This window comes from Pteronotus mesoamericanus, unplaced genomic scaffold, assembly GCF_021234165.1.
Source record: "Pteronotus mesoamericanus isolate MK-2021 breed Mesoamerican mustached bat unplaced genomic scaffold, CSHL_Meso_final contig_180, whole genome shotgun sequence".
Lineage (NCBI taxonomy): Eukaryota > Metazoa > Chordata > Mammalia > Chiroptera > Mormoopidae > Pteronotus > Pteronotus mesoamericanus.
The window spans coordinates 9,379,519-9,407,453 of NW_026555076.1; the positions used below are offsets into that span (position 1 = coordinate 9,379,519).

The window sequence follows — 27,935 nt, forward strand, 5'->3', positions numbered from 1 at the left end:
CTAGATACCAGTCTTGGAGGCAATCCAGCTGCGGTAGGCAGTCACTCGCATATAGACACCAGGCTTATTGATCTTACCACAGTCTTCTCCCCAGCTCACTATTCCAACAAGGTACCAAATATTGCGAGAATTGGGGTAAACCAGTGGTCCTCCAGAGTCACCCTAAATTAAACAAAGAATATGTATCATTATGAGAATTTACTCCCAGATACTTTACTTACTCTAAATGAGAAGCCCAGGTGATGGTTGTAATTCATGCTTCATAGAGACCATACGAAGTCATATGGTATAAATTCCTGCTTCATCCTTATTTGTAACTGTGGTTGGCCAGACTGTAATTATGATTGGCCAAAATATGTTCTCTGGGGCTCTTTAGAATTGACCTTGAAGTTATAAGGTCTAGTTCTATGAGAAAGCTTTGGGAGACAAGTGTTACTGGTATTCTTGGAGTATAAGGCTTCATATCTGAGAAATGTAGCCAGACCCCTAGCCATAAGGAGGCTAAAAATGCAAGGGAAATGGGAGTGAAATAATTTAAATCATTCTGACACTGATTCTTTATTGAAATGTGATTAAGACTATAAACTATGATGCTAGATTACTTTGTTTTGGATACCCGCTTTCCCACTTAATAGCTGTGTGACCTTGTACAAATTACTTGACCTTCTTCTGCCTCAGTCTCATTATCTATAAAATTATATAATTATGGTAGCTCCATCACAAAGTTATGAGGAGGATATTTGTAAAGGACTTCAGTCTGTGCTTGACTCAAAGTATTTGCAACATAAGTGTTTGTTTAATGCTTACTTTAGTGTCAAAGCCGAGGGAGTTTGACTGGATTGTCAGAGTTCAAGTTAAAGGAAGCATAGAATTATCTACATGTTGATAATGTTCATAAAATAATAGCAGGCACTTATTATTGTGTGGTCAATGTGAATAATGTCCAGTCTTACCTGGCAAGCATCAATATTTCCTTCCATGTACCCAGCACACAGCATCGTGTCCTTTACCATACCATTATATGCTTCCCAAGAATTACAAGTGTTTGTGTCGATAATATTCACAGGTGCTTTCTGAAGTAACAATGGGTATTCTCCTAAAGGAAGTAAACATTCTCAGGAAAAGAGCTGCTCTGAAACAGAGCAGGATGGAAAATTTGTTTGGTTCTTTATCCATAAGACATATATTTGACCCTTGACTATTCTTAGGATGAAGAAGCCCACTTAGCTCCCACAGTCAAACAAATAAAAAAGAAATGTTCAGAGAATAATTTGAAACATCTTCCTCACTCTGCCTTTCTTATAACCTTGTCTCTCTTTTTACATCTTTGGACATGAAGTTTCTCAATTAGGTTCTCTAGTTTAGAGTTTTCACAAATAAATTGGTCCTCTTGGAATGTTCTAAACCAGTGCAATCTGCAAAATCATTACTCCTTATGCAGCATTTCCTGAGAGATTGCCTGGGAATACTGGGCATCTGGGAGTAAATAGTGCCTTTAACTCTGTACCTAGATCACTAACTTTTCTTGTTGCTTTTGCACCTTAAACACTATGTTAAGTTTTCACTGGACTTACCGTTATATGAAAGTGCTCCCCATCCTGTAACAACAACTCCTTCACCTGGTGGAAGAATCTGTGTGGCTTCAGGAAGACAAACCCGATGTACATCATTCTTAAATGAAACTTCTTCAGTGAGCAGTACAACTGCAATATCATCATGATGTTCACCCGGGATGTAGTTTTCATGAATAATAATTTGTTTAACGTATTGTTGCATATACGGGGGAGTTACTCTGGTGCCAAAACTGACAGTATAATTTTTTGGATTATGTGTCCTAAAGAATCAAAAATCATGTATTTTGTATTATTTCAAAATAATAAAAATATGGCCTGCATCTATTGCACTCCTTTCATGACATTGTTTTCCTTGTTCCATAATCCATTAACAGTGATACAACCTGATTTCGAAATTAATTTTAAAACCCTGTTTCAGTCCCTGCACTATACACGATGTAAGGCAATGAGGAAACAGAAAGGAAAATAAATAACCCGTGCCTTCCAGAAATTTAAGTCTAATGAAAGATGGCATAAATATGACCAGTTATAGTTGCTTAAATGCTTGTGTATATAATTAGTGGGACCACAAACAGGAGGATTTAAATCTGCATGCTCTAGGAAATGGAAGATTTCTTAGGGAAACTAGCATTTTGGAAGGAACCAGTGAGCTGAGTCCTACTTGCCTATAAGAGGAGAGGGGGACAAGCATGCACAGAGGGGGAGGGAGGTATGAAACAAGATAATGTGTCCTGGCACCTACGAGTAGTTTGGGATGCCTGGAGCATAAAGTGATGTGAGATAAGAATTATGTGAGATACATATGTTGTATTACAAATGAATGATTTTCCATTTTTAATTACTGGTATTCTAAGGAAAGTCTGGGGTGGTTTACCACATAATTTGTCTTCCAAACCTTCCGGGATACTTTTGATAAGGAAAGGGAGTGTTACTTATAATTAAACTAAGATAACAGGTATCAACTGGAAATGTTCTGGAGGTTTTGGTCTCCCTAGCTTTGGGCAACATGAAGAACTTACTTTTGAAAGCAGTGAGCTGCAGTCACCAGGTGCCTTCTACCGATCAAAGATGCTCCACAGTAATGTCGGCCATTTATTTTGAGACTTGCTTGCCAGGGCCATTCTCCTTCCCGAGCACTGGAACCTCCCTTGACTCTATCATATGTAGCTGACATCCTTGCTCGTCTCCCGCAGCCTGTCAGAGGAAGTCAAGTTTTGTTCCATTGAGAACAGAAAGATGTTTGATTACAAAGCTGAGAGTGAAGTGAGTTATTCTTGTATGCCTTTATCTGACATCTTACACTTATAGGAACAGAGTAATCTGCACAGGAACCACTAACAGCCCCTGATTCACCTCCATACCCATCCTAGGACCTCCAAGACATCTCAGCCCTTGAAGAATGTAAAAGCGGTAAGAGGCATACAAAGTCATGGTGAAGTCCATGGCTTCTACAACCATACTCTCTGGTCTGAATTCTGGTCCCACCTTCTACAAGTTGGTTGAACTTAGGCAAATTAGGTCACTCCTTTGTGCTTCAGTTTCACCATCTCTAAATGGGATGATAATACCTATTTTTAGGTATTATTTTAGAATGGTTGTGAGGATTAAGTAAATTGTATGTAAAGCACTCAGGACTGTGTCTGACCAAGATACAAGGGCCCTTTAATTTTAGTTTTGGCTTATGTTTTGGATTGTCTCATATATTTAATTAAAAATTATCTGAACTTACGGTTGTTGATAATTTTTTCAGCAGTGGTCTTACTGATTTCTGAAATAGAAAAAAAAAGAACATGGTAAATTGAATACCTATCTTTAGTCTACTAGCCCCGGAACCAATGGAATGAGATGGTAGGTCCAGCAGAGTAGGAGGGTCCAGAAATACTTTGAAATCTCAGGATAAAATGTCACTAGAAAGGAGAGAACATTGGTTTATTCAAATTGTTCTTTTACTGTATGTGAATGTGATATGGAAATATCATCTTCATAGTTCCACATGAGAGGCTTATTGTTACTTAAATGGAATTGTATTCCATATCATCTAGAGTGGAAAATTGCCAGTAACTTCCTTTGAAAGAACAGGTAGTTCCCACAAGTGAATCTGATCCCTGTTAGTATAGAAATATAACTTTAGAAGTGAGCTGTCATAACAGCAGATCCTATGCTGTTTTTGAAAGTTACATGTTCTCCTGATCATGGAAAGAATAGCAAGAAACACCATTACTTGTAGGAACTGTTCAGTCTTACTATGTACTTTAAAAGGAGAAGCACCTTTTTCCTACCAGAACCACTTTTAAGGTGTAGCATTTTTATTTGAAGGTGTTTTTAATAATGAATACAAATTATTGCTCTTGATGTAAAACAATGGCATTCATTTTTAAAATATTATTGAGGATCAGCTTTGTTTCCAGTGCTTGTAAAAGGTGTTAGGGATAAAAAGAGTAAAATAACACTGCTCTCTTCTAATACATAAGCTTACCCATCAGCCTAAGAGAATTAGGATCTATATTCAAGGATCCTGAGTGGTTATTCAGCATCTGATGTAAGATGGTTTCAATTCTTCTTCGTGTGTTTTCCTTCATTGATCTGGGAGCCTTGAATATCAGCCATATATGTGCTATCACGCTGTTGTTATCAGGACTGGAAACAACATAAAGGTGTCATATATTGCTGAAAAATTGCATTACCTTCCTCATTTCTTGATCTTTCATATCTTGATTTCTTCTGTTTTTTTAATGGGTTTGTACAGTACCTTCACTTTAATCACATTTAGTTGGTGACAGTATGCATGCAGCTATATTATTTAGTTGAAAGGATAAGTAGTTCTACACATCTGAAAAATAGAAAAGGCCTGAGGGGCATGGTAGAAGAACTGGGATAATTTATTCAAACATTCATTAATCACATATTGTGCAACTGCTATCGATGAACGGCTCAGCTAGGTGCTATTGGATGAGGCAAGGGTGACTAACATATATTTCCTACCCTCTAGAAATGTTGTTTTTTAAGGGAGATAATGCATATATAAAAATTACTATAATAAATGGGGCAAAAATAGTAAGATATTTATCTTATCTTCTGATAATAAAATAAAGGATGTCATTTTTCATTTAAAGGATCAGATATATTTTCATAAAAGAGGTGATGTACACACTGGCCCTTAAGCATTTTTTATTGCTGCTTCATCATCAAGCGGAAAATTTCATAAGGCAGAGGAGAGGAGGACTAGTATTCTAGAATAACTAGACAGCAATAACATTAATGAGCATTTGTTGGTCATCTGCTGTGTTCTAAATACTTGGTTATCGCACTTAGCATCCCTAACAATGCAGCAGCATAGGTGTCATTACCTTTACTTTGCAGACAAGGAAAAATTGAGGCTCAAGATTGTGCTCAAGGCTACACAGCTACTAAACTAGGATACAGATTCAGAATGACTGACTCCATAACCCGGCTCTTTATACGCTGCCCTCTGTCTCCCTATGCCCGGTCAGCCAGTGACAAGTGTCTAGAAGACTGGACGTGAGTGGAGGAGGGTTTTCATGCTAGCCAGAGTAGCAGTGAAGAGAATTTGAGTAAAATTATGCTTGAGGGAGATTAAGTTGACTGTAGTGCTCATGGCAGATCTGTATGAAACTAGGAAAAAAGGGGGCAGCCAAGAGGCTGGTCAGCAGCCACGTAGGAATTGTCAAGCAGCCTCGAGGCCAGTGTCTGGAGTGGCATCATGATGCATTGGGCCCCCATAATGGGCTACTAATCTTTTGGCATGTAAATCAATAATCATTCCTAGGAGGCACACAGCTCATTCAAATTTGATTATTGTAACTGGGTGTGCCCAAATGAGAAATTGCCTCTCCATCACTTCCTCTAGATACCTGAAGTTACATGCATGAAAACAAAGAAGAGACCTTCTGGTGGTTGCAGTTTTGTCTGAGAGATTCTAGGGCCCTTGAATTTTACCTTGCTATTTCTTTCCAATACTGAATTTGACCCCCAAAATTAATGCTAGTTGAGATTTCGATTTATTCTGCAATTTCAGCAGTCCCATGAGTCCCAGGAGTAGGGGCAATAAGGACATAGTCTGGTGGCATTGATGAAAGTAAAAGCAACAGTTTCCTTCCATTGAAATGTATTCATTTGTAAATTGTTCCATGCATATTATCTTCTTTGATCCTGAGTACAGTTTTATGAGTGAGGCAGTATAGGTGTTATTAACAATATTTCACAAAAAGGAGATCTGACTCTAAGTGATAGAGTAACTTTCCCAAGGCTCTAAGGCTACTAAGTGGCAAAGGCTGGGCTCAGGTTGCCTAATTGCTATTCCTGATTCCCTCTGTTACTTGATGCTACTTCAAACCCACATGCAAAGAACACTGCATAAGGATTTTACATCTTGTTATGGTGACTAGAAGCCTTGCTATCAAAGTATGGTACAGATATGCTCTTTTCTACACTATGAGAACTCCAGGACAGTTCTATAAGGTGTTTAGTTTACTTGCAAGGAGAAAGATGGGAGAAAACAAGGTCTGTATTTATGCTACTGCTAAATAAAAATGTCAGAGCATCAAACATTGGTCTAAGGGACCATCTAATGTTTTCTGAACATAAAAAATTTGAGAAACCAGAGGTATTCATTATCTGTAATTTAAGGATTGATACATTCTTAATAGATATAATGAACTCAGCTACATTACCCAATCTTTGCTTTACTTCTATATTAAAAAGTAAATCTGACACCTAGCTTAGAATAATGCTAAATATTAGTAATTCATTGCAAAATTACTGTAACATCAATAGACATTTTTTTACAGGAGAATTTTAAGCATAATAGTATGTATGATGGGTTGATGTCTTTTCTGTTATTGTTAGTTACTTACTCCAGTGTGATGACTTGAGAATTGATATATTGTCTGTAAATGCTAGAATTCTGAAATGCATCAACCATCTGTCAAAGAGAACACAGAATCAAACATCAAATTCCAATAACATATTTATATTTCAGAGAATTAACAATTAAGTAAACATAGAAAAATACTAATTTACCTTAGTCTCCAGAATTTTGCTAAGATAGTTATTTTCTGGTGATGTCTCTCTTGCATAATTTTCATTATGTGGAATATCCAACACTGTAAATCTACCTTGGTAGTAATAAACTGTGTTTTCTGTGAGATAAAGAAATGGTCCAATAATTATTTAAGGGAAATTGATTTCCAATCCAGATACAGATTATATAGTAATACCACCTAATAAGTATTGTGCTCATATTACATGTTGATAAATGCTGTGAATCTTTCTGGCATGATTCATTAGATAAACTGAGCATTGTGGAAACTGTTTATAGACTAAAAATGAAGTAGATATATATCAGACAAAGGTCATAAAGAGTTATCACGTCTTGATTGAGACAGATAGGACCATATAATACAAATTCCTTTCTGGAATAACCAATGGTCATACTGAATAAAAATAGTTACCATTTATTAAGTATTTACTATGTTAAGATACTTTATAAGAACCTTATGAAGTATGCCCACTTTTCAGAAAAATATAGTCTTAGAGTTATTCAGTAACTTATCCAATATCATATAGCTACTAAGAGTCAAGAATCAAAACTTGACTTTTCTGAGTCCAAAGCCCACACCTAACCTATTACATTTCCTTCCTAAATTTTATAGACACTAAGCTCTTTGATGTATGACATATCTTACCTTTAATGTGTTATAGATATTAACCATCTAGGAAAATGCTGGATATAGTATAACAGTGCCTAGCATACAATAGGCACTAAAGAGATGTTAATATGAAATTGCAATATGATCATTGCCTTTGAAAACCATCTTGTGGAAGAGTCTCAATATGGATTAAATCATTAAAAATGAGGTACTAAGAAAGACATAATTAAGTGTTAAAGATAATTTTTCAACTATTAGTTCTACATGAATTCAGAGAAGGAAGATACCTTACTTAAAATAAAAATTTGCCATTATAAATGTAGTGAAAGTATTTCATAGTGAGAAAGGTGATGGTAAAAAAATGCCAGAGAGTCCTAAACAAAATGCTGAAAATTGGTTATAAATAATAATTTGTGAATTAAATTATTTTTCTGCTTTTTTATTTTTAATATGTTTAAGTATATTTTATTGATTATGCTATTACAGTATCCCATTTTTTTTCTCCCTTTAATCCCCCTCCACCCAGGACCCTCATTCCCTCCAACATTCCCCCTCTTAGTTCATGTCCATGGGTCATATATATAAGTTCTTTGGCTTCTCCATTTCCTATACTATTCTTAACCTACCCCTGTCTATTTTGTACCTACCAATTATGCTTTTTATTACCTGTACCTTTTCCCTCATTCTTCCCTCTCCCCATCCCTGCTGAGAACCATTTCAGTGATTCTGTTCCTGTTCTAGTTGTTTGTTTAGTTTGTTTTTGTTTTTGCCTTTTTTAGGTTAAATATTTTATAGTTGTGAGTTTGTTGTCATTTTACCATTCATAGTTTTGATCTTCTTTTTCTTAGATAAGTCCCTTTAACATTTCATGTAATAACGGCTTGGTGATGATGAACTCCTTTAACTTGACCTTATCTGGGAAGCAGTTTATCTGCCCTTCCATTCTAAATTATAGCTCTCCGGGATAGAGTAATCTTGGACATAGGTCCTTGCTTTTCATAACTTTGAATACTTTTTTCAGCCCCTTCTTGCCTCTAAGTTTCTTTTGAGAAATCAGCGGACAATCTTATGGGAACTCCTTTGTAGGTAACTCTTTGCTTTTCTCTTGATGCTTTTAAGATCCTCTCTTTGTCTTTAATCTTGAGTAATTTAATTATGATGTGTCTTGGCGTGTTCCTCTGTGGGTCCAACTTGTTTGGGATTGTCTAAGCTTTGTGGACTTCTATGTCTAGTTCCTTCACCAGATTGGAGAAGTTTTATTTCATTATTTTTTCAAATAAGTTTTCAATTTCTTGCTTTTCCTCCTCTCCTTCTTGCACCCCTATGATTCAAATGTTGGAACATTTAAAGTTGCCCCAGAAGTTCCTACACCTCTCCTCATTTTTTGGAATTCTTCTTTCTTCATTCTGTTCCAGTTCAATGTTTATTTCTACTTTTTGTTCCAAATCAATGATTTGAGTCTCCGTTTCCTTCCCTTCACTGATGGTCCCCTGTATATATTTTGTTATTTCACTTTGTATAGCCTTCACTTCTTCCTTTATTTTACAACTATACTCAACCATTTCTGTGAGCATCCTGATTACCTGTGTTTTGAACTCTGCATCTGATAGGTTGTCTATTTCCTTGTTGCTTTGTTTTTTTCTGGAAGTTTGATCTGTTCTTTCATTTGGGCCATATTTCTTTGTCTTGGCACTCCTGTTAGATTGTAAGGAATGGAGCCTTAGATATTTACCAGCAGGAGCAACCCCTTCACTGTATGTGCAGGAGGGGTCAGAGAAGGAATATTGCTGTTTGTTCGACTTTCACCTCACTTTCAAAAGACTGGCAGTTTCTCCTGTTGCAACAACCCCCATAGATTTTTACAGCCAGAGGTTCTGAGGACTTACCTAGCCCAGGCTGGAACCCTAGGTTGCACAGTCTGTTTCATTCCCTAGTTATTCCTCCCAGTTTATAGGCATGTGAATGGGGGACTGACCAGTCCACCAGCCACCACAGCTGCTTCCTCACCTGCATGGTCTGCCAGCCGCTGCATTGCCACACATCTTCTCCACGCTGGCTGTCTGTCTTCACCTCTTCTATCAGTCTGGATGGATGTTTCTTCTTTAACTCCTTGGTTGTCAAACTTCCATACCGTTTGATTTTCTGGCAGTTCTGTTTTTTTTTCTTAATTGGTTGTTTCCTTCTTTTGGTTTTGCAAGGAGGTAAAGTGTATCTACCTACATCTTCATCTTGGCTGGAGCTCTGATTTGTGAACTAAAATTATTAATTGTAGTTAGCTTCTTTGTAAGTAACAGGTCCTCTACCATAGACACCAAGCTTTGCAGTCGTAGTTTATTATGTTTTACCATAAGTAGCAAAAATAGACCTTGAAAGTATTCAACTTTATTTTTCATAGTTTACTTTTCACAGTGAATCCTTGAGTTCTTTAATTTAATTCCTAAATATTTATACCTATTACAGCAATTAGGTACCTATGAATATTTCTCAATGTAAAAAGTTAATTGTCAAGATACAAATAATTTTTATTTCAATTCCATGGAGCATTTTTCCACAGATACCATGGGTAAACTAAATATATAATATCTAAGACATTTAAGACTAAGAAACCATACTCTAAAACAAGGAAATCACCTTGTGAGTATCATATTTTTAATCCTATGCAGCAATCCTGGGATTGCTCATTATGTTTAGGCCACTGTGTATATAAAGCCATTGTGCTCTGTTGGTATTTGATAAGATGAAGATAATCCCTTAAAGATGGAATATTGATAAGTCTTGCATGTTATTAGTAACATTCCCATCTGCATAGGTGGTTTAAATACCAATATAAATTGAGAAAGATGGATGAAGGGCACAAAGTAGGAACTTGTTTTATAACTTTTCCATGATCTGGTTACTTTTAACTTATTTCTGTAAAGAAAACTTACACAAACACATAATTTTAAAAAATTTTTCATTAGTTTATACTAAGGGTTCTCTATTCAATGTAAGAGTTTACACATGAATTATGAGAACATTTCTATAGAGCTGTGAGAGTATGAGCATTTCTACATTCTCCTGCTTCTAACTCCCTGGGGGGTAGGGGTGGAGACAAGGCTGCAGGGCTCAATTCCAGGGAGAGGGGGAAACATCCGTAACTCTAAACCAAAAACTATGAAGCAAACATGCCAAAAACTAGGAAATATATACTAAGGTGAGAAATAATATAGAGCAGAGATTCATCTCCTCACAAATTGAGTTGATTAAAGATTTTTCTTAAAATTCTCAATGATTCTATGATTCAAGTATTAAGACTTTATGTTCTGGAAAAAGATACAGAATATTTCTGTAGAGATCTATTTTGACACTGCAGAATGACAACAATGAAACAAGAAAGTATAACTGTACTGCTGTACCATTTTTATTATGCATGATCTAATCTACCTGCTGAGGCAGCCTGCTGGCACTAAGCTGGGATGGAAAAGGAAAAATGTCACGATCATTCTACCATGATTCAGAGAGTGTAAATTAAGGAGCTATCCTAAGGGCCACCCTGATCTTAAGTGTTAAAAACTGAAGATAAATATGCCCTACTGTTTAAGAAAATAAACAGACTGTATAAGAGAATGTTTGAGAAGACAAAACAAAATTTAAGCTGCAAACTCTCTTATCCTATGAGCCATCTCAGACTTACTTCTCACAGTAATCCAATGAAAACAGCCTTGCTAAAATCAAGAGAAGTAAATAATAATTGCAAAGGATCTAGTAGAAAACTTGTATATTTATCAAGGGACCAAAGGAAGAATTTTAACTACTACTTCCTATTGTCTTAAAGATATTGTAGAGTAGAAGAGTTCAAAATATACAACAATGTAGTGAAAAAGAAAATGGAGAATTCAGTAAAGATATGGAAGAGGGAAAAAGTATTACAGATAAAAGCCACATTGGAAGCAACTGACATATACTAAAAATCTCATGACATGGAGGGCAAGTTTGAGCAAAACAAACAAAGTGAAATGGAAAGGGAAAACAGCATAAAATTATTATTGAATGAATGAAAAACACTGGAGGCAAAGGAGACACAAAAAATGCATAGCTGATATTCCTGAAAAAGAACTATGATGAATTTGAATCTGTAGCTTAAAAGATCCCACTGTGTTCTAAGAAAAATTGATACAGGATGAACACAGGCTTTTACATTTGCATTTTCTCTATTTTTTCTAAAAATACTATATCACAGTCAAGTTTTTACCTTTACTATTCTGTTTTCATTTTTAAACTTTTGTGCACCACTTAACTATGCATTGCCAATTATACGCTCTGTCAGTGAACACCAACCAATGGGAAAATATAAAATAAAAATAAAAATAAGAATGGAAAATAAAAAGATAAGTGTAAGAAAATTAGAGTCAGCATTTAGGAGGCCTCATATCCAAAGTACAGGGTCTCCAGAGAGAGAGAGAGAGAAAGAGAGAGAGACACAGAGAGACACTAAAGAAGACAGGAAATTAGCAAAGAAATAATCTAAGAAAATTTTCAGGAACTGAAGTATATGTTTCTAGATTGAAAGTAAAATGAATGGAAATAAGCTCTAGACAATGTCACATTATCAGCAAATTTCAAAGTAGTGGGGACAGGAAAAATATCCAATAAGGCTGCAGAAGTTCAGAGAGAAGAGGTTTTCTACAAAATCTCTTGAATCAAAATGTTCTTAGACTTCTTGACAGAAGCTATGAGAACAAAAGGACAACAGAGATTTATCTTCAGTGGGACACTTTTTTCCAACCAGAATTCTATACTATGAAATAAGGTTAAGAATAGAATTAAGATATTTGCAGACATACAAGTTGTCAAAAATGTATACTTCTCAGAAAGCTCTTAGAGTATATACACCACCACAACTGAGTGAATAAAATAATAAAAAGGAAATATGAAATGCAGGCATTAGGAAATTAAGTCCAACAGACAACTGAAAGTAATCCCCATGTTAAGGAAGGAAAATCCCAAGTGGATTGCTATGTAATCAGGATATGAATGAGTACAGAATCTTCATATTCCATAGTATAAAGTGAACAGATAAAACCAATAACTGAAAAATTAGGTATAACAAGATTATGAATCAACTTAAAAGAGTTTAAAGTGGTTGCCTCTGAGAAATGAGACATAATGGAGGAGAAGTCACATTTTTTACATCAAATGTCTTCCAATTTAACTCTAAGTTATGAGTATATATAGCCTTGTAGGGGAAAAAATCCAATCATGGCAAAGTCATAAAAAAAGGTTAATGGTGTGTGTATGCTCAATTAAATATATATAAATATCCATTCAAAACAAAAAAAAACCTATAGTAATTATGATAACCAACCAGAAAAAAAGTGTTATAAGCATTGACAATGTAAAAATGAGAAGTGTGCTGATTTTTTTGTCTTTCATAGCATGATATAAATACAATACTTTCTAAAGTTAAAATATGTGGTTTTTAAAAAATAACTGCAACTATTCTTTGTTTTCAAAGCCTTTTAATCTATGTTAAGGGGAGTGTTTATATTATTTTATTAAGAGTAAATAGTCAAAATTCAATATTCTTTGATTTTTTCTTCACATAAAATAAATTTATTTTAACTATAAAATTATAAAATAACCTATATAATACCATCTTGGTAGAGTACTTTTCTGCCTATTAAATATCTATCTATGCATTCATATATCTATATGGTATACATTCTTCTACCTGGCATCCCAGACATAAACATTTTAAATAGAGGTAATTCATTGTTTGCAATTGTCTTTTTTCTTTTGTAGAAATGGAAATAAAGTTTACGACAACTGTAATAAGTGAAAATATATTCTTTACCAACCTAATGCCAGAAAATAAACCAGGAGACCAACAGTTATTCCCAGGATTGCCAACACTCCAAACACAATGAGGGCAATTATCCATAGTGGCAAAGATGTACGGGTACGGGAAGTTGTGACTGGTCTGCAAGCAAATAAAGTAAATGTGAAGGATATATCAAAAAAATCAGTCATTCCAAATATTTATTTCTTTCCTTTTACTCATGTCTACAGGCTCCACAATTTAGGTACAGTAATAGCAAAAGACATTTTGAGAGAGAGATGGCGGGGTAGGGGGGAGGGATGGAGCGAGGGAAGGAAAGGAGAGGAAAAGAAAGGGGAGAAGGAGAGAGGGAGGGAGGGAGAGAGAGGGAATAAAGAAGAAGGAAAGAAAGCAAGCCCATAAGCTTATCTTAATATTTATGATCAAACCTCTCTGGATCTATACTGTGAAATTAGTTCTCAGGAGTCTGACGGTTGTTGCCAAGTTACCTATTATACCTAGCATCTAGTGCCTTCCCATGATCAATGGGTAGTAACGCAGTTAGTATCAGTCAATGAAGAATTTGCCACGTTGCGGGAGAAGAGAAGCAGGGAATGAAAATGTCTTAGAAGTTCTTTATGCTTAAGCCTGTCATAACTTTCTAACGTATGATCATAATCTTATTTTATTTATTATGTTCTTGTTATACGAGGGGGGCCCAAAAAAATGGAACTTACATATAAAAAATTGTAAATTTATTTTTACATTTTTTTACATGAAGTTTAAACTTCAGTTACCTTCAATGTATTCTCCATATGATTCAACACACCTATTGAGATGCTTTTTTTCCACTGCTCAAAACAATTTTTGAACTCATAAATTTACTACCTTTTAGTACTTTGGCAGTTTTTCGTTTCATCTTTTCCACATCAACAAAATGTTTCCCTTTTTTCATCTGGTGTAACAAAGAAAGTTGCACAGGGCCAGATCAGGTGAATAGGGAAGGTAAGGCATGGGGGCCATTCCATTTTTGGTAAAAAACTGCTGAACAATCAGTGCAGTGTGTGCAGGTGAGGTCGTAAATCACCCATTATGAAATGCACAAATGCATTAAAAGAGTTTTAAAAAAATTTTACTGAAGCTGAACACAGCCTCTCATAAGCTACCTGCTACACTGATATAGATGGGTTCCAAATACATAGTGTGGGGGAAACCTGTACTACAAGGGGCCTGCCCTCCAGAAGATAATTCCACTTTTTGGGAGGGTCCCCCTCATATACAAAGAACACATAAATATGAAGTGCTATGATGGGTCAGAGCAGTGTTCAGCTCTCTTAATAGCTTGTTTGTAAATATGATTCAAAGAGGTATTTTATAGGCAAGCATTCTCTGATCAACCTACAATAAATAGGTTAGATATTTTCACAGTGTTTCATTTATACAACAAGTATGTGTTGGGAATCTCTGCTTAAATAGAAATAGGGATGTGTGGAACTTTCCAGACTAAGAGGTATGAAAACCTGTCTAGGAGGAAGGAACAGCATTCAGTGCTAAAGAATGATGAACAATTCAATTTTCTTGCAGCCAACTGTGAGTCATAGATTGGCCAAAAATGAAATTGGACAGTGTGATGGTTAATTTTATGTGTCAACCTTGGAAAGTCTATGGTGCCAAGTTGTTTGGTCAATCACTAGCCCGCATTTTGCTCTGCAGGTATTCTGAAGCTGTGATAAACATTTATAATCATTTGATTTTAAATAAGGGAGATTACTCTCAATATTAAAGGGGATAATTGGGGTCATCCAATCAGATAAAATCCTTAAAAGCTAAAAGATTTCTGGGAAAAGATGGAATTCTGCCGTGGTAGTGTAATATAGAAATCCTGTTAGAGTTTGCAGCCTGCCAGCTTGTCCTATGGATTTCAGAATTGCCAGCCTCACAATTGTGTGAAGCACTTCCTTAAAATTTCTATCTCAATCTTCAGATAGAAACATAGATAGATAGATGATAGATGATTGATAGATAGATAGATAGATAAATGATAGACAGATATAATTGTATATACTATATCCAATAAGATCTATCTATCTATCAAAAGAGATATACTATTGTTTCTGTTTTTATAGAGAATCTTGACATCAACAGGGAGGTCAACAACAAGAATAAACTTATATCGCGCAAAGGTGTTGGGATTTTGTCTATATAGTGGGTCTCCTCCAAACATGATTGTAGGATTACCTTAATCAGACACACCTGGGAGTATTTATTAAATATGCAAATTAGCACATCTTACCTCACATCTAATGTATTCAGATTCCTAAAAATGCCTGATAATTTGCACTTTAATACTCCTGGTGATTCAGATTCTCACTTCACTGTATGTTCTCATGGCAAAATATTAAAAAACTTTAATCTAGTCAGGATGTATTTTCAGGTTTTACAGAATAGAAGTAATAATATCAGGGGCAGTGTTTATGAAATACTGGATTTCAGATAAAAATAAATTGGATTGATGCTTTCAAAAGAAAAAGATTTTTAAAAATTCTCTATTGAATTTTTTTACTCTCTTTGAAAACTATTTCCTGAAACCACCACCACATGCCCCATCCACAGTCTTAGCTGACAACTTCCTCATCAATGAGAAAGTAGAAGGCACAGAAGAGAATATTTACAACTCCATTATCACTATTATGAACTTCTCTTTATCTGCAGGCCACACTCAGCTTTTTCCTCATATTTCTATAAATAAACTGCTCCTGTCTTAGACCAACCTCTCCACCATCTTATTTCACTTTTAAAACTTATATTTCTATCTGATTCTAACTTACGCACCAGTCATTTCAAACTACTCAGAGTTCTATGTGCAACCTAACTCTTTCACAGCTCCATGCCCTCGCATAGTCTAGTCTCCTACCTAAAATGTCCACCTGGAGTCTACCCAGAGAGCTTTCACTCAAACTTGATTATTCATTGCCTCTTCCCTGAAGTCTTCCATGGCCCAGCCTATTATGGATCTACACTGAAAGTAGTTTTTATTTTCATATGGCAGTCATTTTACCTCTAATTGTGACCATGTTATTGTGTGGGGTCATGTCATTATTGGTTGTTGTTTTATACACAGGGCATAGGGTGGTGTCTAATACATTATGCATAACAGTTGTTGAAGGAGTGAATACATAAAGCCAAGGGATATTAAGGACAATGAGGTATATGAAGAATAGATAGATCGGATCAGAACAATACAGATTATGGAAAGCCTTCAGTGCTAATTAAAAGAGTTTTGACTTTACCCTATAGAAATGAGTATCATGGGGATATGTGGTGCCTAAGAAGAAGAATCTGCAAACAGTCTGCATGATGATACTTTAAAGGAGGGGAAAAAAAGAAAGGGGAGGATCAATGGGTAAAGAGGCTACTGCAATCCATGGAAATGTAGTGATGGGGTCTGGATAGTGGTAGCAAGAAAAGAAAGTGATGAACTTAAGAAGGTTTACAGCATGATATTTATATATCAGAATTGCTAATTATTTAGCTATAGTGGTGAATATGGGAATATGTTAAATATGACACATGTTTTTGCCTCAGAAAGTAAAGGAGAGTAAACAAAGCCTAGAACAGGTAGCTTGGGAAGAAAATGATAAATATATCTTGATTTTGAGAGACATTTAAATTTCCAGTTACACAACTGGAGATATCAGACTGATAGTAAATGTAGTTGGAGATGTCAACTGTGGAGTCATCCCCCAAAACAGGGAAGAAACAAAACTGTAAAGATAGATTTGTATATTATAGTGCATTTTATATAAAAATATTATGAAAAATTAATATTTCTCATTTCAAGAAAAATGTTTCCATTCTAACTACAATTAATTTATCTCAATCTTTCATATACTTACTGAATTTCACAGTCTTACTGTTTGATGTCTCTCAAAAAACTTTAAATCAACATATTTCTTAACTGTCAAATTCAAAATATTGTTCACCTTTCATTGATGGGTAAGCAGTTACCTCATCTCAAAAGTATTTAGCTTCACTAAAACTGCTTTACTCACTTCTTGGTTCCCTACACCCTTACTCCACACCTTTTCTTTACTTTTCCATGACCTCCTCTTACTCTTTTTTTTTTTCATAATAAGATTTTAATTGAGGATATATTTGGACATTTCTTATTTTGATTAGTTCTATTTTACAGCTTTACTGCAAAAGAAGATTTCATATAGATTTGGGAAAATTTTTTCTCTTATTTCTACAGTTTAAGAACTTGTATTCATATAACAATATAAATAAATTTAAGTCTATTAGAATTTGATCAAATCAGATGTCTTAGACTTCATTCAAACAAAATGGTTTGAAAGAGAACTAAAATGACTTCCTTATTTTCAATTGTCTTTCATTGAAAACACTATAGATTTTTATACTTACTCTTTTTATCCTCTTTGTCCATTTTGATTATTGCTTGTGACTAGTTCTGGGTTGTAGCAATCTTTAACTCGTAACCTAAAAATCTTATAAACCATGACACAGACTAAGTAGCTTTTTAAAAATGAAAGACTTCCCAGACACAAAAATCTCTCAGCTATTTGTCCAACATTTCTGATAGTGCATAATACAAATTCTTCTGAAAAATCACATAAGGAAAATTACTGAAAAAGGATCCAGAGTATTAACTGTATCTTGCCGTTAAAAAAAAAACAAACCTGACCATGAACTCTCACCTTGGCAAGGGTCTAAAACACAGCTTTCTTTTGAGATTTCTCCAATTCTATCCTATAGGACTAACTGTAAGAAAAAAATTAAAATTGATAAAATGTGATTTTGAAGCCTTGACTTCTACTTCTAATGCTCCTTTTCTTCCTCTTGGCTGTTCATCATTCAGGGAGCCAAGTGCAACCACAGGATCAATTAGGGTCTCTTTAAAAATGTGCCTGCAGAAACAGCCCTGATACCAAATCTACTCAAGTTCTGGAAAATCAGATTAATGCCTCGCTCTGAGGAGCTAACCACTGAATTGGAGCTTGAAGCTTCCCTTAGTAACTATGAATGCTTAGAAACAATGGTTTAATTTTTTGAACTCTCTCAGATTAGGACTTCACACAAGTGTCAAAATGTTAAAGGAGAAGAAGAGGTGCCCTGTAAATAAAAAAGAAAATCATCCACCTAGCATAAAGGTGATTACTATTTTATAGATAAAACAAAACAAAACAAAGAAATCATGCTGTTTCCTCTCCACTTTTAAATGGGTTGTGATCACTATGATTTTTTCTGCTAGATCAAAGATGTGGCTAATAAGAATACATCTTGGTAGGAATAATATAACATTTTTAGTAAAAAGAATATGCAGAAATAAATTATTTACTTTTGTTCAGGAAAAACTGTTCTTAGTATATCCTATCATAGTGAGTATGCTCTTTCTAATCACATTTTCACATGACTACCAATACTGTAAAAATATGTGTGTGTGTATCTTAAAGGCTCAACTATTGACTCAAGATAAGTATTTTTAGAGAAATATTTGCATAAGGTATGCATTTACATTTCACAGTTATCTGAACATTAAATATTTTATAATTATGTTCACTTAATTTTGCTATTTTGCATATGTTTTGATGAAAACACCTTGTGAGCTAAAAGAAAATTTTTTGAATGGCATTATCACTGTCCACTTCACATCATAATTATCTAGTTAGATACTATAAAAATAAACAATACATCTTTATACATAATTATGCTATTCTAATTCCTGAACATTTTACAGATAAAATATATGGTTTTATCTATGATTCTATAGAAAACACCTATGAAGCAATAGGACTATAAGATTCAAGACAAGATTCACAAAAGGACTTTAGAAAGCACAAAATGTTTAAAAAAATGCAAAGGACTTGTGATCATGATTGCCACCAATAAAAATTTTACATTTGATTTATAAGAGAAAAAAATTTCTCTCTGCTTTCCCCTCTCCACTTCAGAACAGTCACACGTTCTGATTATTTTTTCCACCCACAGGACATTAAGCTGCATGCCACCTGTCTGAAGCACCCCTCAAATCACTGCACAAAACTACAGGTTCTAAACAAAAATGTATGTGGTAGGGTTTTCTGCTTGCAGGAGATTAAAAATTCTGTGGGAAAATTACAAAACCTCCTAAACACAATTATTTTACTACAACCCTTGGGTGGGAGTCATATTGGGGAAACAGTGTTATTTTTATTTATGTCAGAATTTTAGGCAAGCAAATCTCCACTTACCTATACATAATGTGCTGCTATAGGGCCTGTTGATGTCAATAGAGGTAAAGGAAACTTCTGCACTTCTTTTGTCCTGATCAGTGGTTCTCAGGTAAGTGTGCTAACCACAGTCATACCTGGGATTTTAAGGGCTGGGTGCACTTGCAGAAGATAATTAAGAGGAAACTTGTTTAACAGGTGTGGATGACAGCTGTGCATTTGTGGTTTAAAGGAAGAACTGAAAAGTACTCTTTGAGTTGGATACTTAGAAAAAGACAGTCCACGTAACTGGGATTGGTTGTCCAAGAGATCCGCCCAAGCAATACCACTACGTTTTGGTGAATCAGTGCTCTGACTCAGATTCCATCCATCCCTTTTATGATATAAAGCTCCTCCTCAGTGAAACCAAATCTTTTCACCACAGCAGTCTTTAGCAAATGACTTAGATATATGTTGTTTTTTTTAATATATAATAATGCTGCTACAGCATTACTCATTTGTAACATGCTAAATCTAAAAATTCTCACTGGGACTCTATAGATAATTATGTAGGAATATATTTACTGATGGAAGTAGGTTTTGGTGTAAGAAATAACAGTTGTATCTTAGTAATTCTTTGTAAGAAATGGAACTAATTGATCTAGTCAAAAGTCATGTTACTAAGTATATATGGATTAAGGTTTTGGGTAACACAAAATTTTTAGAAAAACAAAAAATCAGGAGGTGCCCTGGCTAGCGTGGCTCAGTTGGTTGGGCTGTCCCACAAAGGGAAGGGTTGCTGGTTTGTTCCCAGTCAGTGCACATGCCTGGGTTGTAGGCTGGGTCCCTGGTTTGGCCATGTGTGAGAGGCAGCTCATCAATGTTTCTCTCTCACACTGATGTTTCTTTCCCTCTTTCTCCCTACCTTCCCCTCTCTCTAAAAATAAATAAAAAATATTTTTAAAAATCAGGAGGTAATTTATATATTTTGGACACAAATATCTAGATTCTTGGCACCATCTTTCATATATTTAACCACTTATTCCATTCATTTATTTAACAAATATTTGTCATATGTAGGAGGGGGCCTCTCCAGAAAAACATAATTATCTTCTGGAGGACAGGTCCCTTGTAGTACAGGCTGCTCCCACATTGTGACGGTTCTAGGAACCCATCTATATCAGTGTATCAGCTGACATCGTTGTAAGAGGCTGCATTCAACTCCAGTGAATTTATTTTTAAGACTCTTTCAGCACGTTTGTGCATTTCATGATGGGTGATATACCAGTGCACCTGCACTAAGTGTTCAGCAGTTTTCAACCAAAGGCGGCATGACTCCCATGCCCCACCCTCCCTATTCACCAGATCTCACCCTGAGCGACTTTCTTTTCTTTCCCTATATGAAAAAATTCCTCAAAGGGAAATGCTTTGCTGAAGAAGAAGTGAAATGAAAAATGGCAGAAGCATTAAAAGGCAAAATTGATGAGTTCAAAAATTGTTTTCAGCAGTGGAAAAATGTCTTGATAGCTGTAATGCATCAAGTGGAGAGTACTTTGAAGGTGACTGTATTTTAAATATGTAAGAATAAATACACAATATTTTATAAATAAATTCTGATTTGGGGGAGTTCCCCTTCATACCTCCCAGTGGAAATACAGCAACAGATTTAATAAAGGTCCTGCCTTCATGGAGCTTATATTCAAATGGGAAATACAAATAAACACTCAAGAAAACAGCAAATATGTACTTTTATATAAGATATTTACACACACCTCAAAGAAATAAAGCAGAGTAACTGGGTCTAAAGTGGAGTGTTGGGGGTCACGTGTGGTAGCTATCTTTAGGTTGGTCCCAAAAAGCCTCTCTGAAGGTTTTAAACAGAGAGACCTGAATGATGATATTAATTGGCATCATATTGATCTCCAAAGCTTTAAATTGCTTTTAAGCTAATATATGAACTTTTCCAGTCACTATTTAAGGCTCTTTAGAACACCATTTATTCTCTCTCTCTCTCTCTCGTAATTGTATTTTTTTCTAGTACCATGTATCCCCCTTATGCCTTCCTACCTCCCACCCAGCAATCACTATACGATGACCCATGTCCATGAGTCCTTTTTCCTTCTTCTCAATCCCTCCACCCCTTAACTACTCCCCATAGCTGTCATCCTGCTCTCTATCTAGAGTCTGTCTCTATTTCGCTTGTTACTTTAGGTTGTTCATTAGATTCCACATATGAGTAATATTATGTGCTATCTGTCTTTCTCTGACTGGCTTATTTTGCTTAGCATAATATTCTCCAGGTCCGTCCATGCTGTCACAAAGGGTAAAATTTTCTTTTTTACAGCTGAGTAGTATTCCACTTTGTAAATGCCCCATAGTTGTTTCTCCTCTCATCTAGTGATGGACACTTGGGCTGCTTCCATATCTTGGTGATTGTAAATGATGCTGCAATGAATATAGGGATGCCAAGGTTCTTTTGAATTAGTGTTTTGAATTTCTTCAGATTTATTCCCAGGAGTGGGACTCTGGGTCAAAAAGCAGATTCATTTTTTAATTGCTTGACTTATCTCCATAGTGCTTTCCACAGTGGCTGCACTAGTCAGCATTTTCACCAACAGTGCACAAGGGTTTTCTTTTCTCCACATTCCCCTCAGCATTTGTTTGTTGATTTATGGATGATAGCCATTCTAACAGGTATAAGATGGTATTTCATTGTGGTTTTAATTTGTATTCTCTGATGATTAGTAACATTGAGCATCTTTTTTATGTCTATTGGGATCTGTATGTTCTCTTTGGAGAAGTGTCTATTCAGTACTCATGCCTATTTTTTAATTGGATTGTTTGTGGGGGTTTTTTGTTTTTTTTTTGGTTATTCACAAACCTTGGATATTAACTCTTTATCAAATGTATCTGTGAATATGTTCTCATTAAATGGGTTGTCTTTTTATTTTGTTTATGGTTTCCTTTGTTGTGCAATTTTTAGATTGATGTAGTCCAATTTGATTATTTTTTTAATTTGGTTTCCTTTGCCTGAGGAGATAGATCATATAAAATATTGCTATGAGCAATGTCTGAGATTTTACTGCTTATGTTTTCTTCTAGCATTTTTATGGTTTCAGATATAACATGTAAGTGTTTAATCCATTTTGAATTTACTCTAAGGTGCGGTGTATGTAATAAGATGGTCTAGTTTCATTTTTCTGCATGTATCTGTCCAATTTTCCTGATGCCATTTATTGAATAAACTGTCTTTAGCCCATTGAATGTGCTTGCTTCCTCTGCCAAATATTAATTGACTATAAAGTTGTGGGTTTATTTCTGGGCTCTCTATTCTGTTCCATTGATTTATGCATCTGTTTTTATGCCAGTACAATGCTATTTGATACTATGGCCTTAAAGTATAATTTGATATTAGTAGCATGACTTCTCCAACTTTGTTCTTTCTCAGGGTTGCTCTTGCTATGTGGGGCCTTTTGAGGTTCCATATAAATTCTTGGAATATTTGTTCTATTTCTGTGAAATACATCATTGATGTCTTCATAGGAATTGAATTGAATTTATAGACTGCTTTGCATAGCATGGATATTTTTTAAAAGTTAATTCTTCCTGTCCATGAACACAGTATATGCTTCCACTTATTTGTATTTTCTTCAATTTCTTTCTTCAGTGTCTTATAATTTCCTGAATACAAGTTTTTTACATCCTTGGTTAGGTTTATTCCTAGGTATCTTATTCTTTCTGAAGCATTTGTGAATGGGATGGTTTTCTTAATTTCTTTTTCTGATAGTTTATTTTTGGCATATAAAAATGCAACAGACTTGACACAATAAATAAATTTGGAAAAATGGCAGGATTCAAAATCAACATTCAGAAGTCAAGGCATTTTTGTACACTAATATTAAAATAATAGAAACAGAAATTAGGAAAAACATCCCATACTATACTATAGCAACAAGGAAAATAAAAGACTTAGGAATAAACTTAACCAAGGAGGTAAAAGACCTGTACTCAGAAAGTTACAGAACACTGAAGAAAGAAATTAAGGAAGACACAAATAAATGGAAGTATATACCCTATTCATGGATTGGAAGAATTAAATAATTAAAATGTCCATGCTACCCAAAGCAATCTATAGACTCAACGCAATCCCTATCAATATCCAGTGACGTGTTCCAGAGAAATAGAACAAATACTTCAGAAATTTATATGGAACCATAAATGACGCCAAATAGCTTCAGCAGTTTTGAGAAAGAAGAACAAAATAGGAGGGATCACAATACCTAGTATCTATCTATGTTACAAGGCCACTGTAATCAAAACAGTCTGGTACTGGCATAACAGACACATAGACCAATGGAACAAAAAAGAGAGCCCAGAAATAAACCCATGTCAATATGGTCAATTAATATTTGACAAAGGGGGCAGGCACATAAAATGAAGTTCAATAAATGGTGTTGGGAAATCTGGACAGCTACATGCTAAAAAAATGAAACTAGACCACCAACTTACACCATATATCAAAATAAACTCAAGATGGATGAAAGACTTAAATGTAACTTGTGACACCATAAAAATCCTAGAGGAGAACATAGGCAGGAAAATTTCAGATATTCCACATAGCAAGAATTTCACCAATACATCCCCTAGGGAAAGGGGTATAAAGGAACTAATAAACAAATGGGATGACATCAAATTAAAAGCTTCTGCACAGCTAAAGAAAACATCAGCAAAATGAAAAGGGAACCAACCATATGGGGAAATATATTTGTCAATGATACCTTGGACAAGGGTTTGATCTCCAAAATATATAAAGAATTCACATGACTCCACTCCAGGAAGACAAAAAATCCAATTAAAAAATGGGCAAAGGACATAAAGAGACATTTCTCCAAGGAGGACATACAGAGGGCCCATAGACAAGCAAAAAAAATACTCAACATCACTAGCCATCAGAGAGATGCTAATTAAAACCACAATGAGATACCACTTCACACTGGTGAGAATGGCCATCATAAACAAGTCAAAATACAAGTGCAGCGAGGTTGTGGAGAAAAGGGAACCTTAGTACACCGTTGGTGGGAATGCAGACTGGTGCAGCCACTGTGAGAAACAGTTTGGGATTTCCTCAAAGAGCTAAAAATGGAACTGCCTTTTGACCCAGCAATTCCACTGCTGAGGTTATACCCTAAGAATCCTGAAGCACCAATTCAAAAGAACCTATTCACTCCAATGTTCATAGCAATGCAATTTACAATAGCCGAGTGCCTGAAACAGCCTAAGTGCCCATGAGTAAAAGTGGATCAAAAAATTGTGGTACATTTACACAATGGAATACAATGTAGCTGAAAGAAAGGAGGAGCTCCTACCCATTGCAACAGCATGGATGGAACTGAAGAGCATTATGCTAAGTGAAATAAGTCAGGGGGGAAAAGACAAATATCATATGATCTCACCTATAAGTGGAACCTAATCAGCAAAACAAACAAATGAGAAAAATATAACCAGAGACATGGAAATAAAGAACAAACTGACAGTGACCAGAAGGGAGAGGAGAGGTGGTACAGGGGGAAAGAAGGGGAAGGGGGCACGTCAATGAACATAAATAGAGGATCCATGGGCAGGGACAGCACGACGGGGACTGACTGTGTGACTGGGGAGGGGCGGGGGACATAGCAGGGGAGAGAAACAGCGAAAAAGGTAAGACAACTGTAACTGAACAACAATAAAAAAAACTTCAGCTTTATCTGTAATGGGTTCATTTTTTTTTCCACAAGGATAATGTGTTGATACAATTGTTATATAATTTAAAAAACTTAGATATACTTAGAAATATAAGCTTATCCTTATATGGATCTGAGTAAAAATTAAGTTGGAATTGGCAATTAAATACAGCTTCTCCAGAGTCAGGGCCAAATTAATACTTACTAAAAATAAGTTGTATCTGTTGGCTTTATATAACTTTCCTGGATGAGATGATGGCTTGGTGACAATAAGTATAATATCCATTAGAACACAGTGAATAAACTCTCACAAAGGTATGAGCTAATTTTTAAAAGACGGTAAGTTTACTAGGAAAACAAAAGTTTTTGAAGGACATTGCAGACAAGGAGTACACTATTTGGAAAGGCCCAATATAGCATGTTTCAGAAATCTCACTAGTGTGATTGGATCACAAGAGAAACGCAAGTATGTGATGGGAGAGAAAAGAGAGATGCACGTGGAAGCCAGGTCTTGATATTACATTTTAGTTTTATTCAGTTGAACACAATACTGACCTCCATTGAAGTAGCCACGCAAAGATGCAACACAAAGATGAAAAATAAGCCCTTGAGAAGCTCAGTGTCTAGTAAGACATTCAGATGCATAAATAGGTAATTTTTACATCTTGTAGAAAGTTCAATGACATGTGTATGTCCAGGGCAATCTGAAGCACTAACACATCATAATAAAGAGTTTTGTTTTTATTCTCAAAGGGTGCTGAGACCAGAGTTGGAATAGAATTTTAAGCAGAAGACAGAGGTGCTACTAGACTAGTTCTCTCTAATGACTACAACTTTGTCCCTGCTCTTGATAATTGCTAAATTCCTCTAATCCTTTACCTTTCATCAAATGACTCAGAAACAAAATGTGGGGGCAATCTCTCATTACCCTGGCTAGTGGTTTTGGCATTGCTCAATTTTATTTTTGTAAATGAGATAAACCTGACTTTAAAAAGCATGAAGTAGACTTATAAAGCTAGAGATAGATATTTAATGGAATTATTGTATAATATGTACTCCTATAATTAGTAAAAATAGAGTTTTGTTCACTCAACCATGAATGTCACCTGTGATAAATTTTATTTTTATTTTTTTATAAGAAAAACTTTATTTAGAATGTTACAGAGGGAAAAGGAGTATACTGTAAATGAGATCAGGAAACAAGTTACAGAGGTAAGATAAGGACCACTGGAACTGTGAAAATTTAAAATAAAGATAATTTAATTATTTAAGACACAACAAAAGAAAGCATGAAATAATTATTTTATTTCCAAAATTAAACACAATAGAGACTATGACATATTAAAATAACATAATTGTCTTTTCTGGAATTCTTTAATTAATCACTGTAAACTGCAAATCTGAATGTTCTTAACAGGTCTCTGTGAAATGTTTCCAAAATAACTTCTGAAACTTCTGCTTGCATTGAAATTATGAAAAATAAAAACCAGTAACAAATCTTCTTGAGCTCAACCACTAGCAGGCAGTACTTAAGACATTTAACAAAAACATCCAGCACAATGACCCAAAAGCTAGTCTGCAATGTCCTGAAATAAAAATTGTGTACCAGTGCATCATTTGGTTAAGATTTCTTTTGAAACCAAAAATGAGGAATATTTACATTCAGTGGTGTGCTTGGATTTTACAACATGGTTTCAGGATTAGGGGGTAGGAGATCATTTATAACATTGACCAATTTCCATGGTATAAATAAATCCACCATGACCAGTTTCAAGCCACCCACATGACATTGCCAAGCATATATTTGGGAAGATGTGAGCAGTAGCACTCTATTTATCCTTACTGTACAGATACAATAGAGCTAAATAACCTCAAGACCATAAATACTAGTAATGCATAGTAAAATAATTAGAACATGATGAGCTTGGGGTATTTAGAATCCTTAGTTTCCAACTCTGGTGTGCTTCACCACTGTTAACACAATCTCTGAAGTTTGAACACTCAGCTCGTGCGATGAGGCAAGCCAGCTTCAGGGCACCACTGTTGTATTTTTAAATATTAAATTTGAAAATATTTCACAAGTCTGGATACTTGAAATGATTGATAAGATCCCATAAGAAATACATACATAAAGCCTTTATTTAAAAGCAAAGAATACAGTACATCACGAGAGAGTACAGGCGAGCATTGGGAGATCAAGACAGATACAAGGTGCAAGTCCCCCACAGTCCTTATTCAGATACAAATACATTTTGTCTTCATATTGAACCACCAAAATCTGTTAACTCCCAAAGATCTCAAGGCAGAAATATTTAGCAAGATTTTGGGTCAGTAAACAAACTGGCCCAGGGGTTGCCAAAAATTTTCAGAATTTTAACCTCATGTAAATCCTACTGAGAAGGAAGAGCTGATGATAGAAAAATTGTTTCTACCCACACAGCCACTTCACTTATTTCAGTCCCAAGGACTTCATACTTGTTCCCTTTGGATTTCTCTTCTCTCAGGTGTTTTATATGTTTTGCTTTTTCATCCTTTAGGTCCAGCTCAAATGCTCGTCTCTTAGAGAAGTAATTCAGACTGCCCAATCTCAAGTACTCTTCCTCTGCCCCACTATTTTCCATCATATTTATATTTCCTTCATAACATTTATAACAATCCAAAATTATCTTATATTTACTATCTTTATACACTAAATGCCGCATCCTTAGAAGATACTGCGTCTATACTTGACAGTTGCTGGAACACACTAAGTGCTTAATAAATATGTGTGCCCTGCCTGAGAAAGTCAAGAGAGAGAAAAACACTCCTATCTTGTCATACCTGGTATGGATTGGCTTGCCATTACTACGTATCTCATTTGTGTCATTTCTTATAATAAAAAGCAATATTACAAATAATTGAGGTAAGAAGTAGTTTTACTTTATTTTAGCTGCTTTTAAAATTTTGGGCTACTTTTTTAATATTAGGAA

At 35.2% G+C, this 27,935-nt stretch overlaps 1 protein-coding gene across 1 annotated transcript; it reads right to left on the reverse strand.

The window, feature by feature from the left end:
• LOC129065515 (transmembrane protease serine 11B-like protein) lies at positions 1–27,668 on the reverse strand. The gene is made up of 10 exons (XM_054566747.1): positions 27,442–27,668; positions 13,081–13,202; positions 6,615–6,733; positions 6,449–6,516; positions 4,051–4,211; positions 3,304–3,342; positions 2,594–2,768; positions 1,575–1,834; positions 954–1,096; positions 1–162 (listed from the first exon to the last, which is right to left on the reverse strand). Exons 1-10 carry the CDS (start codon positions 27,666–27,668, stop codon positions 1–3), a joined length of 1,476 nt encoding a protein of 491 aa, XP_054422722.1.
• Between the last annotated feature and the right edge of the window lie 267 nt (positions 27,669–27,935).

Coding starts and splice junctions, on each gene's coding strand:
- LOC129065515 (XM_054566747.1), bottom strand. CDS start 27,668: ATGCGGCATTTAGTGTATAAAGATAGTAAATATAAGATAATTTTGGAT. Junction 13,203..27,441: donor GAGAAATCCAAAGGGAACAA/GTATGAAGTCCT, acceptor ATTTGCTTGCAG/ACCAGTCACAACTTCCCGTA. Junction 163..953: donor GAAATATTGATGCTTGCCAG/GTAAGACTGGAC, acceptor TGTTTAATTTAG/GGTGACTCTGGAGGACCACT.